We start from the raw sequence: 19,098 nt of genomic DNA, 5'->3' as shown, positions 1-19,098 counted from the left end.
CCATCACCTACAGCCCCCAACTAAAATCTCTCAAACACATCATTAAGGATCTACAACCTATCCTACCAGATGATCCCTCACTCGCTCAAGCTGTGGGAGGCAGACATATCCTTGCTTACAGACAGCCCCCCAACCTGAAGCAAATACTCACCAGCAACCGTACGCCATACAACAAGAACACTAACCCAGGAACCTATCCCTGCAGCTCTGCCTGCTCTGCCTGCACATCGACTCTAGTGATACCATCACAGGTCCTAACCACATCAGCCACACCATAAAGATCTTATTCACCTGCACATCTACTAATGTAATATATGCCGTCTTGTGCCAGCAATGCCCCTCTGCCATGTACCCAACCGTACTGTCACTACACAAAAGAATAAATGGACACTAATCAGACATAAAAAATTGTAACATCCATAAACCAATCGGAGAGCATTTCAATCTCCTAGGACACTCTGTAGCTGACTTGAAAGTTGCCAGACTTCTACAAAAAAACTTCTAAAACAGACTTTAGCGAGAAACTGCAAAGCTGGAACTCATATGCAAACTTGACACAATCAAACTGGGTCTGAATAGGGACTTGGAATGGTTATCTCATTACAAGAAGTAATTGTCACTGTTCACACATTCTCACCTTCTAATCAGTGGTTGTGAATAGGCCTCATCTATTCTAACACCTACCCTCCCCATTGTTGTTCCTTACCCTTGGATGTATATATATATACCCCCTATCTGATTTCTATTTCTTCCATCTGACAAAGTGGGCTGCAGCCCACGAAAGCTTATGCCTGCAGAAATTCAATTTGTTAGTCTTTAAAGTGCTACAGGACTCTCATTGTTTTTGCTGTATACAGACCAACACGGCTACCCCTCTGAAACATCCCATTTCGATTGCTCTAATTTTCAAGGTCATCCAGATCTTCTTAAATGATATTCCAGTCCTCCTCCGTATTGGTAATGCCTCCCAATTTTGTGCCATCCACAAATTTTATTAGCACATTCCCACTTTTTATACTAAGTTCATTAATGAAAATGTTAAATAAGATTGGTCTCAAGACTGATCTCTGAGGAATTCCATTAGTTACCTCTTCCAGCCTGACAGTTCACCTTTCCTTATGACCTGTTGTAGTCTTCCCTTTTACCAGTTCCTTATCCGCCTTTCAATTCTCATATTAATTCCCATCTTCTCCAATTTAACTAATAATTTCCCATGTGGGAACTGTATCAAATGCCTTACTGAAATCCAGATAAGATTAGATCTACTGCATTTCCTTTATCTAAAAAATCAGTTACCTATTCGAAGAAAGAAATCAAGTTGGTCTGGCACGATCTACCTTTTGAAAAATTAGGTTGCATTTTATCCCAATTACTATTTACCTCTATGTTCTTAACTACTTTCTCTTTCAAAAATTGTTCCAAGACCTTGCATACAATTGAGGTCAAACTGTCAGACATGTAGTTTCCTGAACTACTTTTTTCTCTTTTTAAAAAATAGGTACTATATTAGCAATTATCCAGTCAAGAGTACAATCCCCAAGTATACAGAGTCTTTAAAAATCTTTGCTATTGGACTTGCAATTTTATGTGCCAGTTCCTTAATATTCATGGATGGAGATTGTCTGTGCCTCCCAATTTGGTCCCATTAACGGTTCGAGTTTGACTTCCACCTTGGATATGTTGATTTCTACTTCCAGATCCTCATTTCTATTAGCCACCCTGCCGCTACCCCTAAGCTCCTCGTTACCCTTATTAAAAACTGAGGTAAAGTATTAATTTAAGTGTTGTGCCATGTCTAAGCTATCTTTAATTTCCACCCCATCCTCAGTGCTTAGAGGTCCCACTTCTTCTTTCCTTGTTTTCTTTTTATGTATATGGCTATAGAATCTTTACTGTTGGTCTTAATTTCTTTTGCAGGGTCCAACTCTGCGTGGCTTTTGACAGTTCTCACTTTTTCCCTACACTTTCTGACCTCCAAGAGATTGCTTTCCTTGCTCGTCCATCCCATCTTTCATTCCTTGTAGACTTTCTGCTTTCTTTTAATAACCTGTTTGAGATACTTGCTCGTCCAGTTTGGTCACAATCCTTCCCTACAAATTTGTCCCCTTGCTTGAGATGCAGGCTTCAGATAGCTTATGCAGCTTTGACTTAAAGTAATTCCAAGCCTCCTCCACATTCAGATCCTTGAGTTCTTCAGGCCCATCGACTTCCCTAACTAATTCTCTTAATTTTTTAAAGTTTGTACTTTTGAAATCAAGGACTCGAGTTGCAGACTTACTTGTAGAACTATTTTTGTTTATCCTTCCATTTAGTTTAAACTGAATTAGCTCATGATCACTTCATGATAATAAAGGGAAAATGTGTAGGTAAATATATATTTGTGTAAAATTTGGTTAAATGCTCAGTTTCTGAAGAGATATTTACTTGAGTCCAATTCCCTTTATGAACTTTGCATTGTATTGCAGTAAGTTGTTTGTTGTGTGAATTTAGTGGAAATTGACAAAATAAGCTATGGAGGTATTTCTGGAACAAAATATTAGGTTGCAAGATTTTATTTTTCATTGTTTCTTTCATGATAATTTCCTGAAGATAGTATTTATGTCAGGAGAACAAATAAAAATAATGCATACTCTAGCATAGTATAGAAATATAGTTCTCTCTAAAACGTTTGAAATACATTCAACCAACCTATTTTAAGCTAAAATTTCAAAGAATATGTTTTCTCCTCTTCCATTTTTATTCAGCTTTTATGTCAAAGGCCATAATACACATTTTTTTAAAGAACAGAGATACTGAAACTAACTTAGTGGTACGAGGACTGACTTGTGGACTTTTACACATTTGTAAAATACAGTGATCAAATGCAGTGTATTGTTGAAAGCCAGACAATTTGTGTTCACCTCACCTGGAATAGAGGAAAAAATATAGTACATAACAGCTTATTATATTTATTTATTCTTATCATAAGAAAATGACTGTTCAGTGAGCTGTGTCTTCTGTTGTGGGATTATGTTTTTTGGCACATTGGATAAATGTAAAAGGCCATGTACATCTTCTGATGCTATATGAATTAATACAGTAATATCACATTTTTAATTTGTTAGTAAGCAGTTTTGTTTGTTAGAATTCACATAATTTAAAAAGAAAGTATAGCATTATTGTACTTGATTTCTTTTTAGCTACCAACTTTATTAAACATAAAGAGAATAATTGACAGTACAAATCATTTTCTCACATATTACAAAAGAGGTATAGTAGATATGCAGAATGGTAAGAAAAACTAATTTCAGTTCAAATGAAATTGTTGAAATAAAACGATTTTCCTTAATTTTTATTTCAGACTGTGAACAAGTACAGCCTCCTTTATGGCTCCAGACTCTTATGAATGCTTGCAGGCAAGCAAGTGATTTTAGTGTTCAAGGTGTTGCTATTTCTCTGGTAATGGACTTGGTTGGATTGACTCAATCCGTTGCTGTTGTCACTGGAGAAAACGTAAACAGTGTGGAAACTGCACAACCTCTAAGTCCAAACCAAGGAAGAGTTGCTGTTGTTATCAGGCCTCCTCTTACTCAAGGCAACCTGAGATATATGGTTGAAAAGACAGATTTTTTCAAGGTACAGTAAACATCTTAAAGCCCATGCATTATTTCATCTGTGTTAATTTCTCTAGACTATATTTCCAGCAACAAGAAGACACTCTTTCCTTCCAAGTCCACATCAACATCCTTGCTATTCTTGTACATTCTTAGGTTACGGAATAAAACTTACTTACTGGGTGAGATGACAATTGCTACTTTCTGTTTTATTGTTTAAATTAAAATATTTAGTTACTACTATTTAGTTCCACACAATGTAGCTATAAATACCTGATTAGAACTGGTCTTTTGGAAATATAAATGAAAGATCTGAGTTACTAGATTTGAGAAGATAATGTGAGAGGTAGCCAAGATATGAAACTGAGGGAAAATATTCAGGGTAGATACTGGTTTAACAACAAGTACAGTAATAGTAATGACTTATAGAATGTGAACTTTTAAAAATTATTTACAAAAGAAACACTTACATTTTACATTATAATTACAGTATTAGATCTACGATTCTGAAGACAAATTACACTAGCTCCACTCTTGTGATTTAGGAGGTCATCAGAAATCCTCAGTAGAAAAATATTCTGTATTAGGTAGTTTATTATCAGTGTTGAAATATTCTACTATTACAAAAGTTAATTGCATCCTCAGAGTGACATTTTCTGGAATTTTATTCAGTAGGGTATTACAGTGTTTTGGGTTTTTTTGGCTTCTTTTGCATAGATATAAGCAATGCATAATCACATAATGTGCCCAATTGTTCTTATTTTTCACTGACACGACATATGTCCTTTCAGTGTGTAAAGCTAGTAATTCTTAAGAAAAATACCAGATATTCATTGACTTTTATAATTCTGTCTCTCTTAAAATTTATTTTCATTTACAAAGCATGTAGCTTTAACTCTGTGGGACCAGTTGGGTGATGGAACTCCTCAACATCATCAGAAGAGTGTGGAGCTCTTTTACCAGTTACACAACCTGGTTCCATCTTCTAGTATTTGTGAGGATGTTATAAGTCAGCAGCTGACCCACAGAGACAAGGTAAATCTTCCCTGCTCTTTGTGTGATTATTAAAAGGTGAGTTAAAGGAACTATCAGGAAATGTAGTATTAGAGTGACATGTGAGTAAAGGACTTGATAGCTCATAAGACAGTTTGAGCTGTTTCATGTATATATGCACACATATACACACATTAATATATAAAATATTCTAACATGTTCATAAAATTCTGAACTCTCACAAATCTTCATCTCACCTTTCCTTTCCTGTCCCTTTAATTAATTTAGGATGCCGTCATGGTAGTATCTGAGGGCTTCACAACCAATTAATTTATCCTTACAATGCCTCAAGAAAGAAATAGAAAGTGTTATTATCCCCATTTTTCAGTTGAGAGCTAAGGTGCAGAGAGATTTAATGACTTAACCAAAGTCATACAGAAGACTGTTGTAAAGCTTGAAATTGAGCTGAGATCTAAGTACCTGAGTCCCAGACATAAATTATCATCCTTCCCACCTCATTCTCTGCCTCCTTCTTCTTCCCTCTGCAGCTGTCTCTCTCTCATTCTAGCCCCACTCTTATTCTTGCTCTCTTCTCTTGTTGTATTCTGGCCAACATTATAGCAAACCTTATAACTCCTGTTCCTTCTCCAATAAATTTGCCTTGATAAGTGATCTATTTGTTGGAGTGTTCTGCTGTCTCCATTTCCTTCCTCTTCTCAAAACTTGTTACTCTTTCTCCAGCATAGCTTCTGACATTGCCATGGCCTCTCTGAAGATCTTTTGTCTTTTATTACTCCTCCTGAAAGTGGTGGCAATGGCCTTGGGTCCCTCCTCTCTCCATTTAGTTACTTACAGACCCTTCACTTATTTTCCTTTGGGGCCCATTCAATTTTGGTCTCTTCTATTCTTTCCCTTCACCTTCTTTTTTTTGGTGGTTTTAAGGTCTATGTCTCTTCTGTCCTCAAACCTCTGGCCATGGATGGCGTCTAATAAGACGTTTTATATGTCTGCTTCTTTAACATTATTGGCTCATTGTTTACTTTGGGTTCCTTTTCTCTCTAGGCTCCTGTGATTCTGACTTCCTGGTTCTCGTTCTGCCTTTCTAACTCATTCATCATCTCCTTTGGTGATCTTTAAGAGCTGATATAAAGATCAATCAGTGCCATTTGCAGTGCACAACAAGTTTTATTACTCCTACAAAACTGAAGAACTATTCGGCATGTTCTTGATCACTATTTATTGACACTTTTCTCATTTAACTGTTTATATATAGATATAGATATATATATCTTCCTAGAATAAAAAGTGAGCAGTTTCCATTAACGATATAGTCTTTCAAATGACTGAGCAACTTTACATCCCTTCCATTTTGTGTGGTTCCAACCTAAGTCCTTTCCTTCTCCTGCCATTTGCCCTGAGGAGATTTCTGTGCTGTTAGATTTTCTGGCATTACCTGTGCCAGTTCCTGGGTATCGCTAGTAGGTGAACTACCCTCGCACTCATTGCCTCACAATCATTGCAGTTTCCCCTGCACCTGCATCCTTGTTTGGAACTCAGCTGGTCAACTCTTGAGAGCAACTGGTGCCTGGTTGCTTGTAGGAAATAACAGTTTGGGCAATAGAGTTGTACTACAGCCACTTCATAGGTTGTCCATGAGGCCCTGAAGTAGTCCCATTTTTCATAGACATCCCCATGTATTTGTTCCATCGAAGGGAGTAGGATGTTTTAGTCATTACTGATGTCACTGAGTGCTGCCTGTGGTCAGTCACAATGAAGAGTTAAAGCAGTAAAATCTTTTTTTTTTTTTCTGACACCATGTTAAGAACTATATAGAGAATATAAAGAGCAGCCAATGGAAGCCATCTACTATGCACAAGTTTTATTGGTCCTACAAAACCCAGGTACTATGCTACATATTCTTGAGCACCATCTGCTGGCATCTAATCAATTAACTATTTACATATATTCAGAGAAAGCACTCTTATAAAACTCTTTCCCTCATCCTGATCTCTTGGTGTCCCTCATGGTTCTGTTTTCAACCCCTTCTCTTTTCCCTCTATACCATGTTTAGAGGTCTTTAATGCCATGGTTTTTAAGTACCACTTTCATCAGGATGATTTCCAAACCAATGACTCTTCCCCTGACAACTCTTTCTCTCTTTGACACCATCTCTTGGATATTTTCTTTTTCACTTGGAGTCAATGCCAAACTGAAGAGGAAATGTGTGGTTTTACCTATGACGTTTTTACTTAATATGTTTGTTATATGGTGCCATGGAGCATGAATTATTGAACTGATCTGGAAAAAGTCACCTGTAATTAAATCAATTAGAAGAGAAGATGATGACTTAATAAGACAAGGGTTTTGGACAAGTTATTCAGTTTAATTTTAAAAGTTGGCATGGCATCACATTCTGATTCTGGACAAGTACATAGTTCTTTTTAAAGCCAGTACCTCAAATGACCAGAAAGTAACCTTTCTAGATGGCACCCTGCCCACCAAAAAAGAGGAACTCGTAATGTATTCAGTGCCTTAAATAATTGTAAACCAAGCTGTGCAACTGATAGAAACAAAATAATTATTGTTTTAAAAATATATGTTGGTAACTTGAATTCCTTTTCATCCTAAACTTGGGGAATTAGGAAACCATGCTCATTAATGAGGGGAAAAAACATCTTTCAAAGTAACTACAGTTATGGGCCTAAAAACTTGGTGTGTCTTTTTAAGCATTCAGATAAATAGAATTGATTGCAAAGTGAACTGAAATTAGTGATTCTTTTAATGTGTTTGTAATGATATTTTAATATAATCATTTACATTCTTGTCTAGCTTTCTTTTCACTGTTGTCCCAGGGAGAATGATAGTCAATGTGGTCTAACCTATATTTTGCTCCACAGAAAATAAGGATGGAAGCTCATGCAAAGTTTGCAGTGCTTTGGCATCTCACCAGGGACCTTCATATTAACAAGTCTTCTTCCTTTGGCCGTTCCTTTGACAGGTTGGTTATCATGTTCATGGTTTGTTAAACCTTTCGGTTCTATTACATTAACTGTGTAAAGTACTTCAGTGGTGTAATCTGGGAAATTCATGAATTTCACGGTGTCTAGCAAGAACACTGTTTTCAGCATCTAAAGAAAATGAATGCTAACTGTGTCATTTGTAAATGTCACTGATAATATTGTGGATAAATCTGAGCAAACAATTGATTTTTTTTTTTTTTTAGTTTGAAAGCCAAACAAAAAGAAAAAAATTGTTATTTCAAACTGAAATGGATTTTTTTCAGTTTTTCTCACCAAAACAAACGAACAAAAAACCCAGAAAAATATTAATTTGGATTCAAACAAAACATTTTATTTGACCCTAAACTAATTTTGGTTGGTTTTTTTTGTTTTGTTCTAAGTTGTTTTCAGAGTTGGCTTTTTTGTCCTTTTTTGGTTAAAATTAGCTCAATTTTGAAACAAAATCCTGTTTTCAAATAAAAAGTTGAACCATTTAGTTTCAAAACGGTTGAAATTAACTTATTGACTTTTTTTTTTTTTTTTATTTCCTTTGGCTGAAACTATTTGCTGAATCCAACTCAAATTTGTAAATAGTTTAGGTGTCCCCAAAAATGCATTTTTCAGCAAATTTACTATTTGCCAAAAAAATATATCACTCAGCTCTGATTGTGAAATGTAGGTCAGGAATGGTGACCTGGTACACTGTGTGGTCATGAGCACAGCATCTGAGCTTGTGAATGCTGCCTTCTGTTTGCTCCTGTCATTGCGATGAGTTAATTAAGACAAAGGCAGGAGAAAGATCCCAATATTAAAATAGAAATAAAATGTTTTACACTAAAACAGAACATGAGGTAATAATAGAGCTTGAAAAAATAATCTGGAAGTAGTCACTTGAATTTAAAAATAAATTTGCATCATCTATGTTTATGCCCTATATATTTGATTAGACACTTCTTATCAACGCAGTATGGATACTGTGTTCAAAAAATTTCTCACCTGACCCCCATCACAGAAGCAATTAAATGAGCCAAATGAGGATCTAGCCTCACTTTTCTCAGCTTGGATTGTGTACATACAGTTTCTTTATGTGAATGTGATGAAAGAAAATTAATTTGAATTTTGTACCATTTACCTACAACTGTGGGAGAGCATAATGAAGTGTTGGATTTCATCTTGTATTTCTTTTGGAGCTACCTCTGTCACTGATTACTGAAGAGAAGTTGGTAGATTCTGTGAACACAGTAGAAAAGCTTATGAATATGTACCACAGGAGGGCATAAAAATGTTAAAAATGATTAGGGGCTACTAGGTGTATTATCTAAGAGGTAAGGCAGCTGTTAATTTTCTTCCCTGGAAAGAGCTCTCAAGATCTAAGATATGAAAGGGAGAAAATGATGAAAATAGGAAGAGTATTATTGTCAAGTAAGCTATGTTTCTGTTCTCAGTCCTTGAGGATAACACTTGTAGATAATAAATAATAATTTTATTTTCTTTGCAACCTCATTTACAGATTTTTTAAATTGTTGCTGTTTATATTGCAGTGGCATCTAGAGGGCAACCAAGTCAGGGCTTCATTATGCTAGATGCTGTACAAACTCAGTAAATGACAATTCCTCTATTATTTTGATCTGTCTTTACTGTTAGCTCTTTGTCTCTTTTTCTTTTATGCTAGAATATGTAAATTTCACTTTTGGATCCAAAATTTGAATAGAGAGCTTCTCATTGATTCCAAACAAAATGCTACGTATGTGAAACAAGGTGTAGGAAGTGTGTCCTGGGATTCTCATCTGAACAAAGTTAATATGTCACTATTGTTCAATACATAGGTTATAAAGAATCATTGCAATCTTAGAGAACAATATTTTTTTTTGAAAAATCTGGGTAGAGTTTGATTGACACATCTCAACATTCCTCATGGAAAATGTACAAGCATATATGAAATGTTGGTAAATTGAAGATAGGTGTTGCTTGCTAATTTTGAATGAAAAAGAAAAAGTATACTTTCATATGGAGATACAAAATGCAAATAAAGCTTATTGATAGTGGACAAATATTGAAGTTTAATGTAGATTAGGTTAAAATAGGTTATATTGGGTTGTAGCAACATGTTGGATTTATTCCTAGGTTTTTTCCCCAGATCTTTGTTCATCATGCTGGACAGCCTTAACAGCTTAGATGGTTCTACCTGCTCAGTGGGGCAAGCATGGTTAAACCAGGTACTCCAAAGACATGACATTGCAAGGGTTCTTGAACCTTTGCTTCTGCTGCTACTCCATCCAAAAACACAGCGAGTTTCTGTGCAACGAGTTCAGGCTGAGCGCTATTGCAATAAGTCTCCTTGTTACCCTGAAGAAGAAACCGAAAATCACTTCATGCAAAAATTTAGCTGTGGTGATGGTAAGTACAGTTTAATCCATTCGTAAATTCATTATTCATTAACATTTTATTAATTTAAGTATATATAATATTTTATGTATTTTTATTCATATAACATGAAACAGATGGCAGAAGAAACACAGTATGTGATTTTTATGATAATAATTTTCAGAATTGCCAGCATTTAGGATCTTGGAAATGATTATATTCTTGTTCCAAAATTTTTTTAATTTCAGTGAAAACTCTGTGGGTTCAACTCCGCAGCATGTCAAATATTTGGAATACAGTAACAACTTTTCCCTTGTACATGTTGTCACAGTTTCAGGGTTAACTGCACCTTTCACCCCCACTCTCTTCGTCACCTCAAGTGCACCCATTTGACGTTTTAGGCTTCCTAGCAGTAGCCTCTCTCAGGCGGAGACTTCTGTCTCTCTCTCTAAAGACCAGGGGTTTAGACTTGCAGTCCCTCTGCACCTCACTGTGATTTCTGCAGCAGGTCTGTCCAGGATCCAGCACTTGTGGTTTGCTTTTTTCCTAGGGGCTATAACAGTGTACATCATTTACTAACCAGCTCTCGCAAATCAAAGTACATTTATTATTAGGGCAAAAGCATCATAGAGAAAACATAAAAACCATAAATGGTCCTATACACGTGTTAGAAGTTTACCTGAGGTCACCCCCAGCTCCAGCATAGGGCTCTGGTAGGTGTCAGTCTTTCAAACCCCTGCACTAAGAACAATCTTGGGACAGTTCAATTCTTTCTTTATATAATTTGGGCCTTTGATCTCTGGCCTCCTGTAACAAGTAGTCATCAGTCAATAGTCAGACCTCTCCTCAGGAAGCAAAACTTTAAAGGCTGGGTTTTTGCATAACTGGTGTTGGGAAATTTGCATTAACCACTCCAGGGATTCCCCAGGAAACAACTGAGCAAGCCAGCACCCCAAAATCACATTTAACACTTATTGTCACAAAAGTCCATGCCTGTCTGGCACATTTAAATATAATAGTCTTTTGAAGACCTCACACTTCCTAGGTCTCACATCTGTCATACAAATATAATACTGTATGTCAAGTATACTAATCTCCAAATGTCTTTCTGAAACTGTTACTGGCCTCCACTTCAGCAAAGACAGTTAAGCACGTACTTAACTTTGAACGTTAGATTAAAAGTCTCATTGACCTCAACAGGATTTAAGCACATTTTAAAATTAAGACGGCGCTCAAGGGCTTTTCTGAGTGGGGCCAATATGATGTAAAGGTAATAATCTTCCATTTTTCCATGCCCGATGCTTTCAAAGCACATGTATAGTGTAGTTATAAAAATAGGTAGTTAATTCTGTCTTGTGAAAGTAGTGGTAGTGGCTATAGTGTTTCACTGGAATCTTTTCCCCCCATTATGGTTAATATGTTTTTATCACGATGGCTTTATCAGAAGATAGAAGTTTTAAAACAAATCAAGTTCATCTCTACTTAAACGTATGTTAATGCTTAAAGTTACTGAGTTAATATTATCAATTATCAATGTTTCATCTTGAAAATAGAAGTTTCTTAATGTAAAACAATGTAATTACATTAGGATTGTATTAAGAATAACTAATTGTATTAAATTTTTTAAACCTTTGAAAACTTAATGTCTTTCTCAAGGAAAAAGGATACTTTCATAGCTCAATGTATGTATTTATGCTGCACCACATGACAAAACGTAACATCAAATTTTAACAATACAGGGACCTAGATTTCTTTGATATAACAGAAAACTAGTTAGGAAAATACCAACAAAAAAGAGTGGGTAACACACTGCTTTCAGACCGTACATTACAAGGACCCCAAGCCTTAGTATCCTGGCTAAACTTCATTTTGAGTTGTTCCATTCTACTTAGTTGTTGGGTAGAGTCTTGCTTTGTGCTGTTAAGCAGTCAACCATATCCACTTTAGAAGTGGTTGAAGCTATTCTAGTCACCATTTCATTGGTAGGGGAAGCTCTGCTTTGTACAGTTAGTAAATGGACATATAAATTCCTTTACGATCTTTCAGGATGAAAGGTGCTAAGTAAAATAATTGTATTTAAATGTAAGTTTTTATTATTTCTGCTTATATCTCAAGTTCAAAATAAATCTGAAGAAAAATATTCATATGCCATAACTATTATTTTTGTGATTTCTTTTTCAAGCATTTTCTCACATGCCTGTAAACCAAGGACAACTCATTACACCTAAAGAAAACAATGAAAAACAACTTATTATGGATGAAATGGAGAACTTCAGTCTCACCGTCAACCCTTTGAGTGACAGACTTTCCTTGTTAAGTACTAGCAGTGAGACTATTCCAATGGTTGTGTCTGATTTTGACCTTCCTGACCATCAGATAGAAATACTCCAGAGTTCTGACTCTGGCTGTTCACAGTCATCTGCTGGGGACAACCTGAGTTATGAGGTTGAGGCAGAAAACCTGAGTGCTAAGAATGGTTCTCAGGCATTGAGAGAAGACTCACCTGATGAAATTGTGCAACAGGTGGTTATTGACTTGATATGCAAGGTGGTAAGTGGTCTTGGAGAGGAGACTGAATCAGTTAAACATGATCTGCATCCCGATGATGCTTCATCTAAATTCAGTACTTTAGATCACTCTGAGGAAGTTTCTAAAATTGAAGATCAAAATATTCAGAGCATCCAGAACAGTTTGTTTGGTAATGACAGTTCTCAATTATTATCTACTTCAACTGAGATTGGATTTGAAAGACTAACGGATGAAATCTCCAGAAACAAAACGTCACCTTGTATTGCAGCAAGCCCTCAGGCCCTCTCTGACCTTACTTTCAGTTCAAAAGATGCAAAATCTGGACAAAGAAGTCATGGTAGCATTCAGTTCAGTTTCAAAGGAAAACTGCCAGAAAAAATGTCAGAAAAAGAAACTATTGTTAAAGAGGCTGGTAAGCAACCAGGAGCAAAGCCCAAAGTGAAAATAGCCAGAAAGAAAGATGAAGAAAAGAAAAAAGCACCAACAGAAAAGCTTAAACAAACCAGTATTTTCTTTAGTGATGGTCTCGATTTAGAGAATTGGTACAGCTGCGGCGAGGGAGAAATTTCTGAAATAGAGAGTGATGTGGGGTCTCCAGGAATTCGAAAATCTCCCAGTTTTAACATTCATCCATTATATCAACATGTGTTGCTTTATCTCCAGTTATATGACTCCTCAAGAACATTATATGCTTTTTCTGCAATCAAAGCAATCTTGAAAACAAATCCTTCTGCTTTTGTAAATGCCATCTCTACTACCAGTGTCAACAATGTATACACTCCTCAGTTATCCTTGCTTCAGAATCTTTTAGCCAGGCATCGAATATCTGTTATGGGCAAAGACTTCTATAGTCACATCCCAGTGGACTCTAATCATAACTTTAGAAGTTCTATGTATATAGAAATTCTTATCTCTCTATGTTTATACTACATGCGGAGCCACTATCCAACCCATGTAAAGGTAACTCCACAAGATCTAATAGGAAACCGCAATATGCAGATGATGAGCATCGAAATTTTGACACTTCTCTTTGCTGAATTGGCAAAAGTAATAGAAAGTTCTGCAAAGGGCTTTCCTAGCTTTATTTCAGACATGTTATCCAAATGCAAAGTTCAGAAAGTGATCCTGCACTGTTTACTATCTTCTATCTTTAGTGCACAGAAATGGCACAGTGAAAAGGTAGCTGGTAAAAACATAGTTGTTATTGAAGAAGGTTTCTCTGAAGACAGCCTTATCAACTTCTCTGAGGAAGAATTTGACAGTGGCAGTACTCTACAGTCACAGCTCTTAAAAGTGCTTCAGCGGCTAATTGTCTTAGAGCATAGAGTAATGACCGTGCCTGAGGAGAACGAAACAGGCTTTGAATTTGTCATAACTGACTTGGAGCACATCAACCCACAGCAGCCAATGACTTCCCTTCAGTATTTACACTCCCAACCAATAACCTCTCAAGGCATGTTTCTCTGTGCAGTGATAAGAGCTTTACACCAATCCTGTGCCTGTAAAATGCACCCCCAGTGGATTGGCCTGATCACTTCTACTCTGCCTTATATGGGAAAAGTTCTACAAAGAGTGGTAGTTTCTGTGACCCTCCAGCTTTGCAAGAATTTGGATAATTTAATTCAGCAGTACAAATATGAAACAGGATTATCCAATAGCAGGCATGTATATACATTTTTTATTTTTGCAAATTTTATCATATATTTAAATGTTTAGTTAGCAGCATGGAGCAAATTCACAACAAACTTAATGTTGCATTTTAGGCCGCTTTGGATGGCATCAATTACTCCACCAGATATGATCCTTACCCTATTAGAAGGCATCACAACAATAATTCATTACTGCCTACTTGATCCATCCACACAGTATCATCAGGTAAATGTAGTCAAGCATCTGAGAAGCTTCGTATGCCATATTTGTTCAATTAGAGTGTATGGTCTACATTCAGAATGCTTGCAGTATTGCATTTGCTCTAAATTTAAGTTTGAGGGGCTTGGGGGGAAATATTGAATATTTTAAAATCATAATGAACAAATTTTGGGTAATAACAATTAGGATTTAGAGAATTCTTATAAGAGAATGTATTCTTCATATTATATGCCTCTTTAAATACACAGAGCATCAAATTTTCCACTCGTATGTATTCTCCAAAGGTTCACTTGTCACAAAGCCCTATTCTTGGAGTCTATGCTCCTACACAAGACCAAGGGTGGGAATTCTTCCACCTCAGAATTCTAAGGTGTTAGCTCCTGCAGCCAAACTCAACTGTGGAACTTTCCATTGGAGCTCCACCTAATATTTCCTGAATATGGTTGCGTGTTGTGTTCACCTGCTTAGCTAACTCTGTTACCTGGATCTACCTTCCTTAGAAACGTAACTTTCTGTCAGAATGTCCATTCTTGTGCCTCTTTCTGCTAGGTTGAAGCTTTTTACATTAGCAGCTTGTCTTTTGTCCCTGGTGATATTTTGTAGTTGGTGCTGGGTCTCTATGTTGGGCATTTGGCCTCGAACCTAATGGACCACATTTTCTTGTTGACTGTTTACTTTATGTAAATATATATTTTCTGTCTCTTTCCCCAACCCTTTTCAGTAGTCACCATCAAAATACTTATTAGCTGTCTTTGCAAGTAGCTAATGTTGTTATGGTATTCATCATAGCACTAATTCTAAAGTAATGTTAATCACTTGCAAAGGCATTTACAAAGAATTTAAAGGCATAGAGATGATAATGAAAATCCCTCAGATCTTCAGAACAGGCCCCAGTCTAATCTATAGCATTTTTAATAAATCCACCACCAAGTTACCCCATGGATAAATTCAATCTTTGCTTTGCATGCCTTGTGAAGGATCATGCTGGGCTGGATCTGCATGCAGGTTCAGATGGAAGGTGTCACTGCAAGCCCTGTGGTCCTGGATTAAGCACATCCCACAACAGATCTGATAAATCCATACAATCAGATATACCATTGGGTGTCACAATTTTGTGTTAGCACTAGCTACATCAGCAGATGTCTATTGGGATAGGCAAGGAAACTATGCTTTAACAACTTCCAAGCATACAGCTCCTCCCAATATGCCAGTGTCATCTTTGCCTTGAGTAACACTGAATTTCTTAAACGATGTTTGGGAGTAAAGCAGTAAACAGACTATTGAGTATGGAAGATATACTGCTTAGTTTTGGTCAAACTAAAATCTCTACATGCAAAATGTCCAGAATATAAGACTGCGTAGGGCAAATACCTATACATCCCAAAAACTCACACTTTTTGATTAATATATTTCAAGAGATCAATGCATCTCACGATAGGTAATAAAAGTGCTACTTTATTATTTAAGAGTGTTTAAGCATACACTGCTAAGGAAATACACTTCCTGTTGCTACTTAGAATACAAATTTATACTAATAGACGCATTCTGGAGTAACTGAAAAGATTTTTTTTTTTTTTAAATACTGATTTTCATTGTCTTGCTGCTGTTCAGAACAGAGTAGACTATCTTACAAAAGCCTGTGTAAATGATGTTCATCCTAAAATCATAGTGTAAAATGTATAGTTGTACATTGTTATTTCTTAATTTATACTGTTTTGCTAATGCTGGCATGTAGATATTTAATGCTGGGTGGTTGTTATTTTGTTTAACACCTTCTAGCTTTTGGTTAACGTAGACCAGAAACACTTGTTTGAAGCGCGCAGTGGAATCCTATCTATCCTTCATATGATCATGTCGTCTGTGACTCTGCTATGGAGCATACTGCACCAGGCAGATTCTTCAGAGAAAACAACTGCTGCAGCAGCTGCATCCGTTACCACTATTAATCTCGGATCAACAAAGGTCAGAACATCAGGAGTAACATGTTTAAGTTCTGCATTATTACCTTTGTCAAACTAACTCTAACTGTATTCCATTAAAGTGACCTTAGAAACAGTGTTTCTTAGAAAATTCTTTGAACTTTTGCAATACCTGAATTGTCCCCAGGGTAAGAGGGGAATGGGCAGTCAGTCTAGAATTATTTAATTTGGACAAAAATCTGACTCTCCAGTTAGTACTATACTGATGACATAACATCACCCATGGAAAATAGCTGAAGTGTAGAGATGGAGAAGTATTCTCATTATAAACCATTTAAAAATACTGCTTTATATCTCTAAGGTTATAAATATTTGTTTAAAATCTTTACAGAATTCACAATATACTTAAATCAACACTTAATCTGACATCCTTATGAACAGGTTCCATGCTCCATCCATCTCCTGGGAGTGGCATCATTGTGTACGGAGAGATGTCATGTCAGATCATGGGCTGGTGACTGGAAAGAGTAGATTGTGGGTGTGGGGAACTGGACAATATGGTATTTGAAGAGTTTTGCAAAGTATTCCAATAACATGTTCAATGTTCTGCTTAGCCCATTTATTGCAGTCAGTTCAAAGTCTTCTGCTATTGAAGGAATTTTGTGTTTTTATGAACAAAATCAGGTTATCTAATATGATACAAGGATTTTAGTGTGATTTCCACATAGTTTATCATGTTACTTTATGTACTACATAGCTGTTCACCTTAATATGCCAAATATTTTTCTTGATGTATGTATAAAAAAAAGGACACCATGCTACAGTCTTTCACAATCTATCCATTGAAACCAATGGCATCTGATTCTCTGTATTGTCTTTCTATAAAGCCATGCTTCCTGGTTGTAGTCATGTTGGCAAAAAGACTCTCTGAAATCAATCTCTGCTTATAGAAGGGATGATCCATACTGCATATTTCATAAAGGCAAGATCATCCTTTATACTCCAGAATAATTGGTTACTTAAGTTTAACTCTTCCATGCATCACAGATTCTCTCTTTATTTTGCCTGACGCTTCAACACTCAAGAGCACTTGGCATATCCTGGATGTGAGAAGAGCTGTTAAGATTTATCTTGATTAGAACCTAATCAGTTCAGGACAATATCTAGGATGACCTGTCCCTCTTCTTCACCCCATTCAAGATAAATTCTTTGGGTGCTACTACGATGGCCACTTCACAGCCAAGCATAGAGTTAATATGGTTGGATAAGGAGTTACTGTAAAGAACTTTATGTTTAGTCTGTTTAATGCTTCAGTACAGCTTTGGAAGTAGTTATCTGAGTGAGTGCAGAAGGAGCATTGCTAAGTTCTGGAACTCCATCTCGAGGGATATGCTTGCCTCTGGTATTTGCAAGGAGAGAAGTGCTGCCCAAATATTTAAGACTAGGAAATGGATCATTCTCAGAAATTTTCCAGTGTGGTATGGCAGTTCACTAGAGTATAACTTTTGGATGCTTGTGTGACATTGCCCAAGGTACGCTCTGGACTGATGGACAGCTGTGTCCCCAACCTCAGGTGCCTTTTACGCTGCTTCAGAGTGAGCAACTACTACTGGTCCTGCTCACATATAGCCTCCAGTATGTAAATTATTCCCAGCTATACTGTCTGAATGCTATAGTCAGCAACGCATGAATTAGACTGCAGGGCAACACCAGCAACCTCCCAGTCCCAAACTTTTCCCCAGAAATGTGCATCTTCTACTGCCCAGCACCCTCCCGGACAATACAAACTTATATAAAGACTGTCATTTATTAATAGAAAATGATATGCACAAATCTCGTTATCCCAAATGGAGTTTCCCAAACACTTCAGTCCAAACACACTAGTTTAGATAAAACAATTAAACAAATTTATTAATTACTGAAAGATAGATTTTAAATGACTACAAATAATGAGGGATACAAGTCAGAATTGGTTAGAAGGAAATAAAAGGTAAAACGCAACTAACACTCAGTTTAACAAGCTAAGTGAATATAAAGCAAAGATGTCTCTCTCTCACCACCTGATCCAGCACTCTTACTGACTGAACCCCTTTCAGTCAGGATTTCCCCCTCAGTCCAATACTGCTTCCTTTGTTCTTCAGGTGTTGATGATGCCGTGGGTAGAGAGCAAGGGAGAGATGATTCAGGCATCTGCCTTCTCCTCTTATAGCCCTTTCTCTTGCACAAGAATCATCTCCAGCTGATGTTCAGGAGACAAAGTCTCTGTGGCCAGGAACCTAAAGCTGCTTCTTTGTCAAAATGTAGATCTTTTGCCCACACCTCTGTCTTGTGGAAGAGTGGGCACTTGATCAGATGATGGTAAATTTGATCTCATTGACACCTGGCTGAGGCATTGGCTAGCCTTTTGTCTCTGAGGGAACTTGCTTGTGACTGCCTTCCAGAACGTGTTGGAACATGTCCCAGTAATATCACACAGTGGAATGTTATATCTTTACATACAATGTTGCCGTACATATTTTACCAGGACAATAATGATCAGCAAATCATGATACCTTACACCATATACTTTGTACAAAATTTAACAGTCTTGCAAAAGGGGTGAACAGAGGGATACAGACTGTCACAGCTTGTTTCAATGTGTGCATATTCTGTTTCTGTGTTTCAGAATTTGAGGCAGCAGATTCTTGAATTGTTGGGGCCAATCTCAATGAATCATGGTGTTCACTTCATGGCTGCTGTTGCATTTGTATGGAATGAAAGGAGACAAAACAAAAACACTTCTAGGACAAAGGTATGCGTGTGTAGCTAGTTGACATGCTATTTGAATACATT

At 36.7% G+C, this 19,098-nt stretch overlaps 1 protein-coding gene across 9 annotated transcripts in view; it reads left to right on the top strand.

The window, feature by feature from the left end:
• Positions 1-19,098, top strand: part of DOP1A (DOP1 leucine zipper like protein A) — a 102,473-nt gene that overhangs the window by 54,505 nt on the left and 28,870 nt on the right. For all 9 annotated transcript variants that reach the window (XR_010922081.1, XR_010922083.1, XR_010922082.1 and 6 more), the window contains 8 exons: positions 3,341-3,615; positions 4,476-4,628; positions 7,484-7,584; positions 9,723-9,982; positions 12,132-14,139; positions 14,242-14,353; positions 16,127-16,309; positions 18,932-19,057. Coding sequence is in view for 6 of the 9 variants with exons in the window: in XM_067560750.1 (XP_067416851.1) it covers positions 3,341-3,615; positions 4,476-4,628; positions 7,484-7,584; positions 9,723-9,982; positions 12,132-14,139; positions 14,242-14,353; positions 16,127-16,309; positions 18,932-19,057 (3,218 nt within the window). In the remaining 3 variants the exon portion in view is untranslated. The remainder of the gene's footprint in view (positions 1-3,340; positions 3,616-4,475; positions 4,629-7,483; positions 7,585-9,722; positions 9,983-12,131; positions 14,140-14,241; positions 14,354-16,126; positions 16,310-18,931; positions 19,058-19,098) is intronic.

The sequence above is a fragment of the Emydura macquarii genome, unplaced genomic scaffold (genome assembly GCF_026122565.2).
Source record: "Emydura macquarii macquarii isolate MOO-44397 ecotype Brisbane River unplaced genomic scaffold, CSIRO-AGI_Emac_v2 contig_2297, whole genome shotgun sequence".
Taxonomy (NCBI): Eukaryota; Metazoa; Chordata; order Testudines; family Chelidae; genus Emydura; species Emydura macquarii.
The sequence above is the reverse complement of the archived record's forward strand: the minus strand, read 5'-3'. Positions and strand labels throughout refer to the sequence as shown.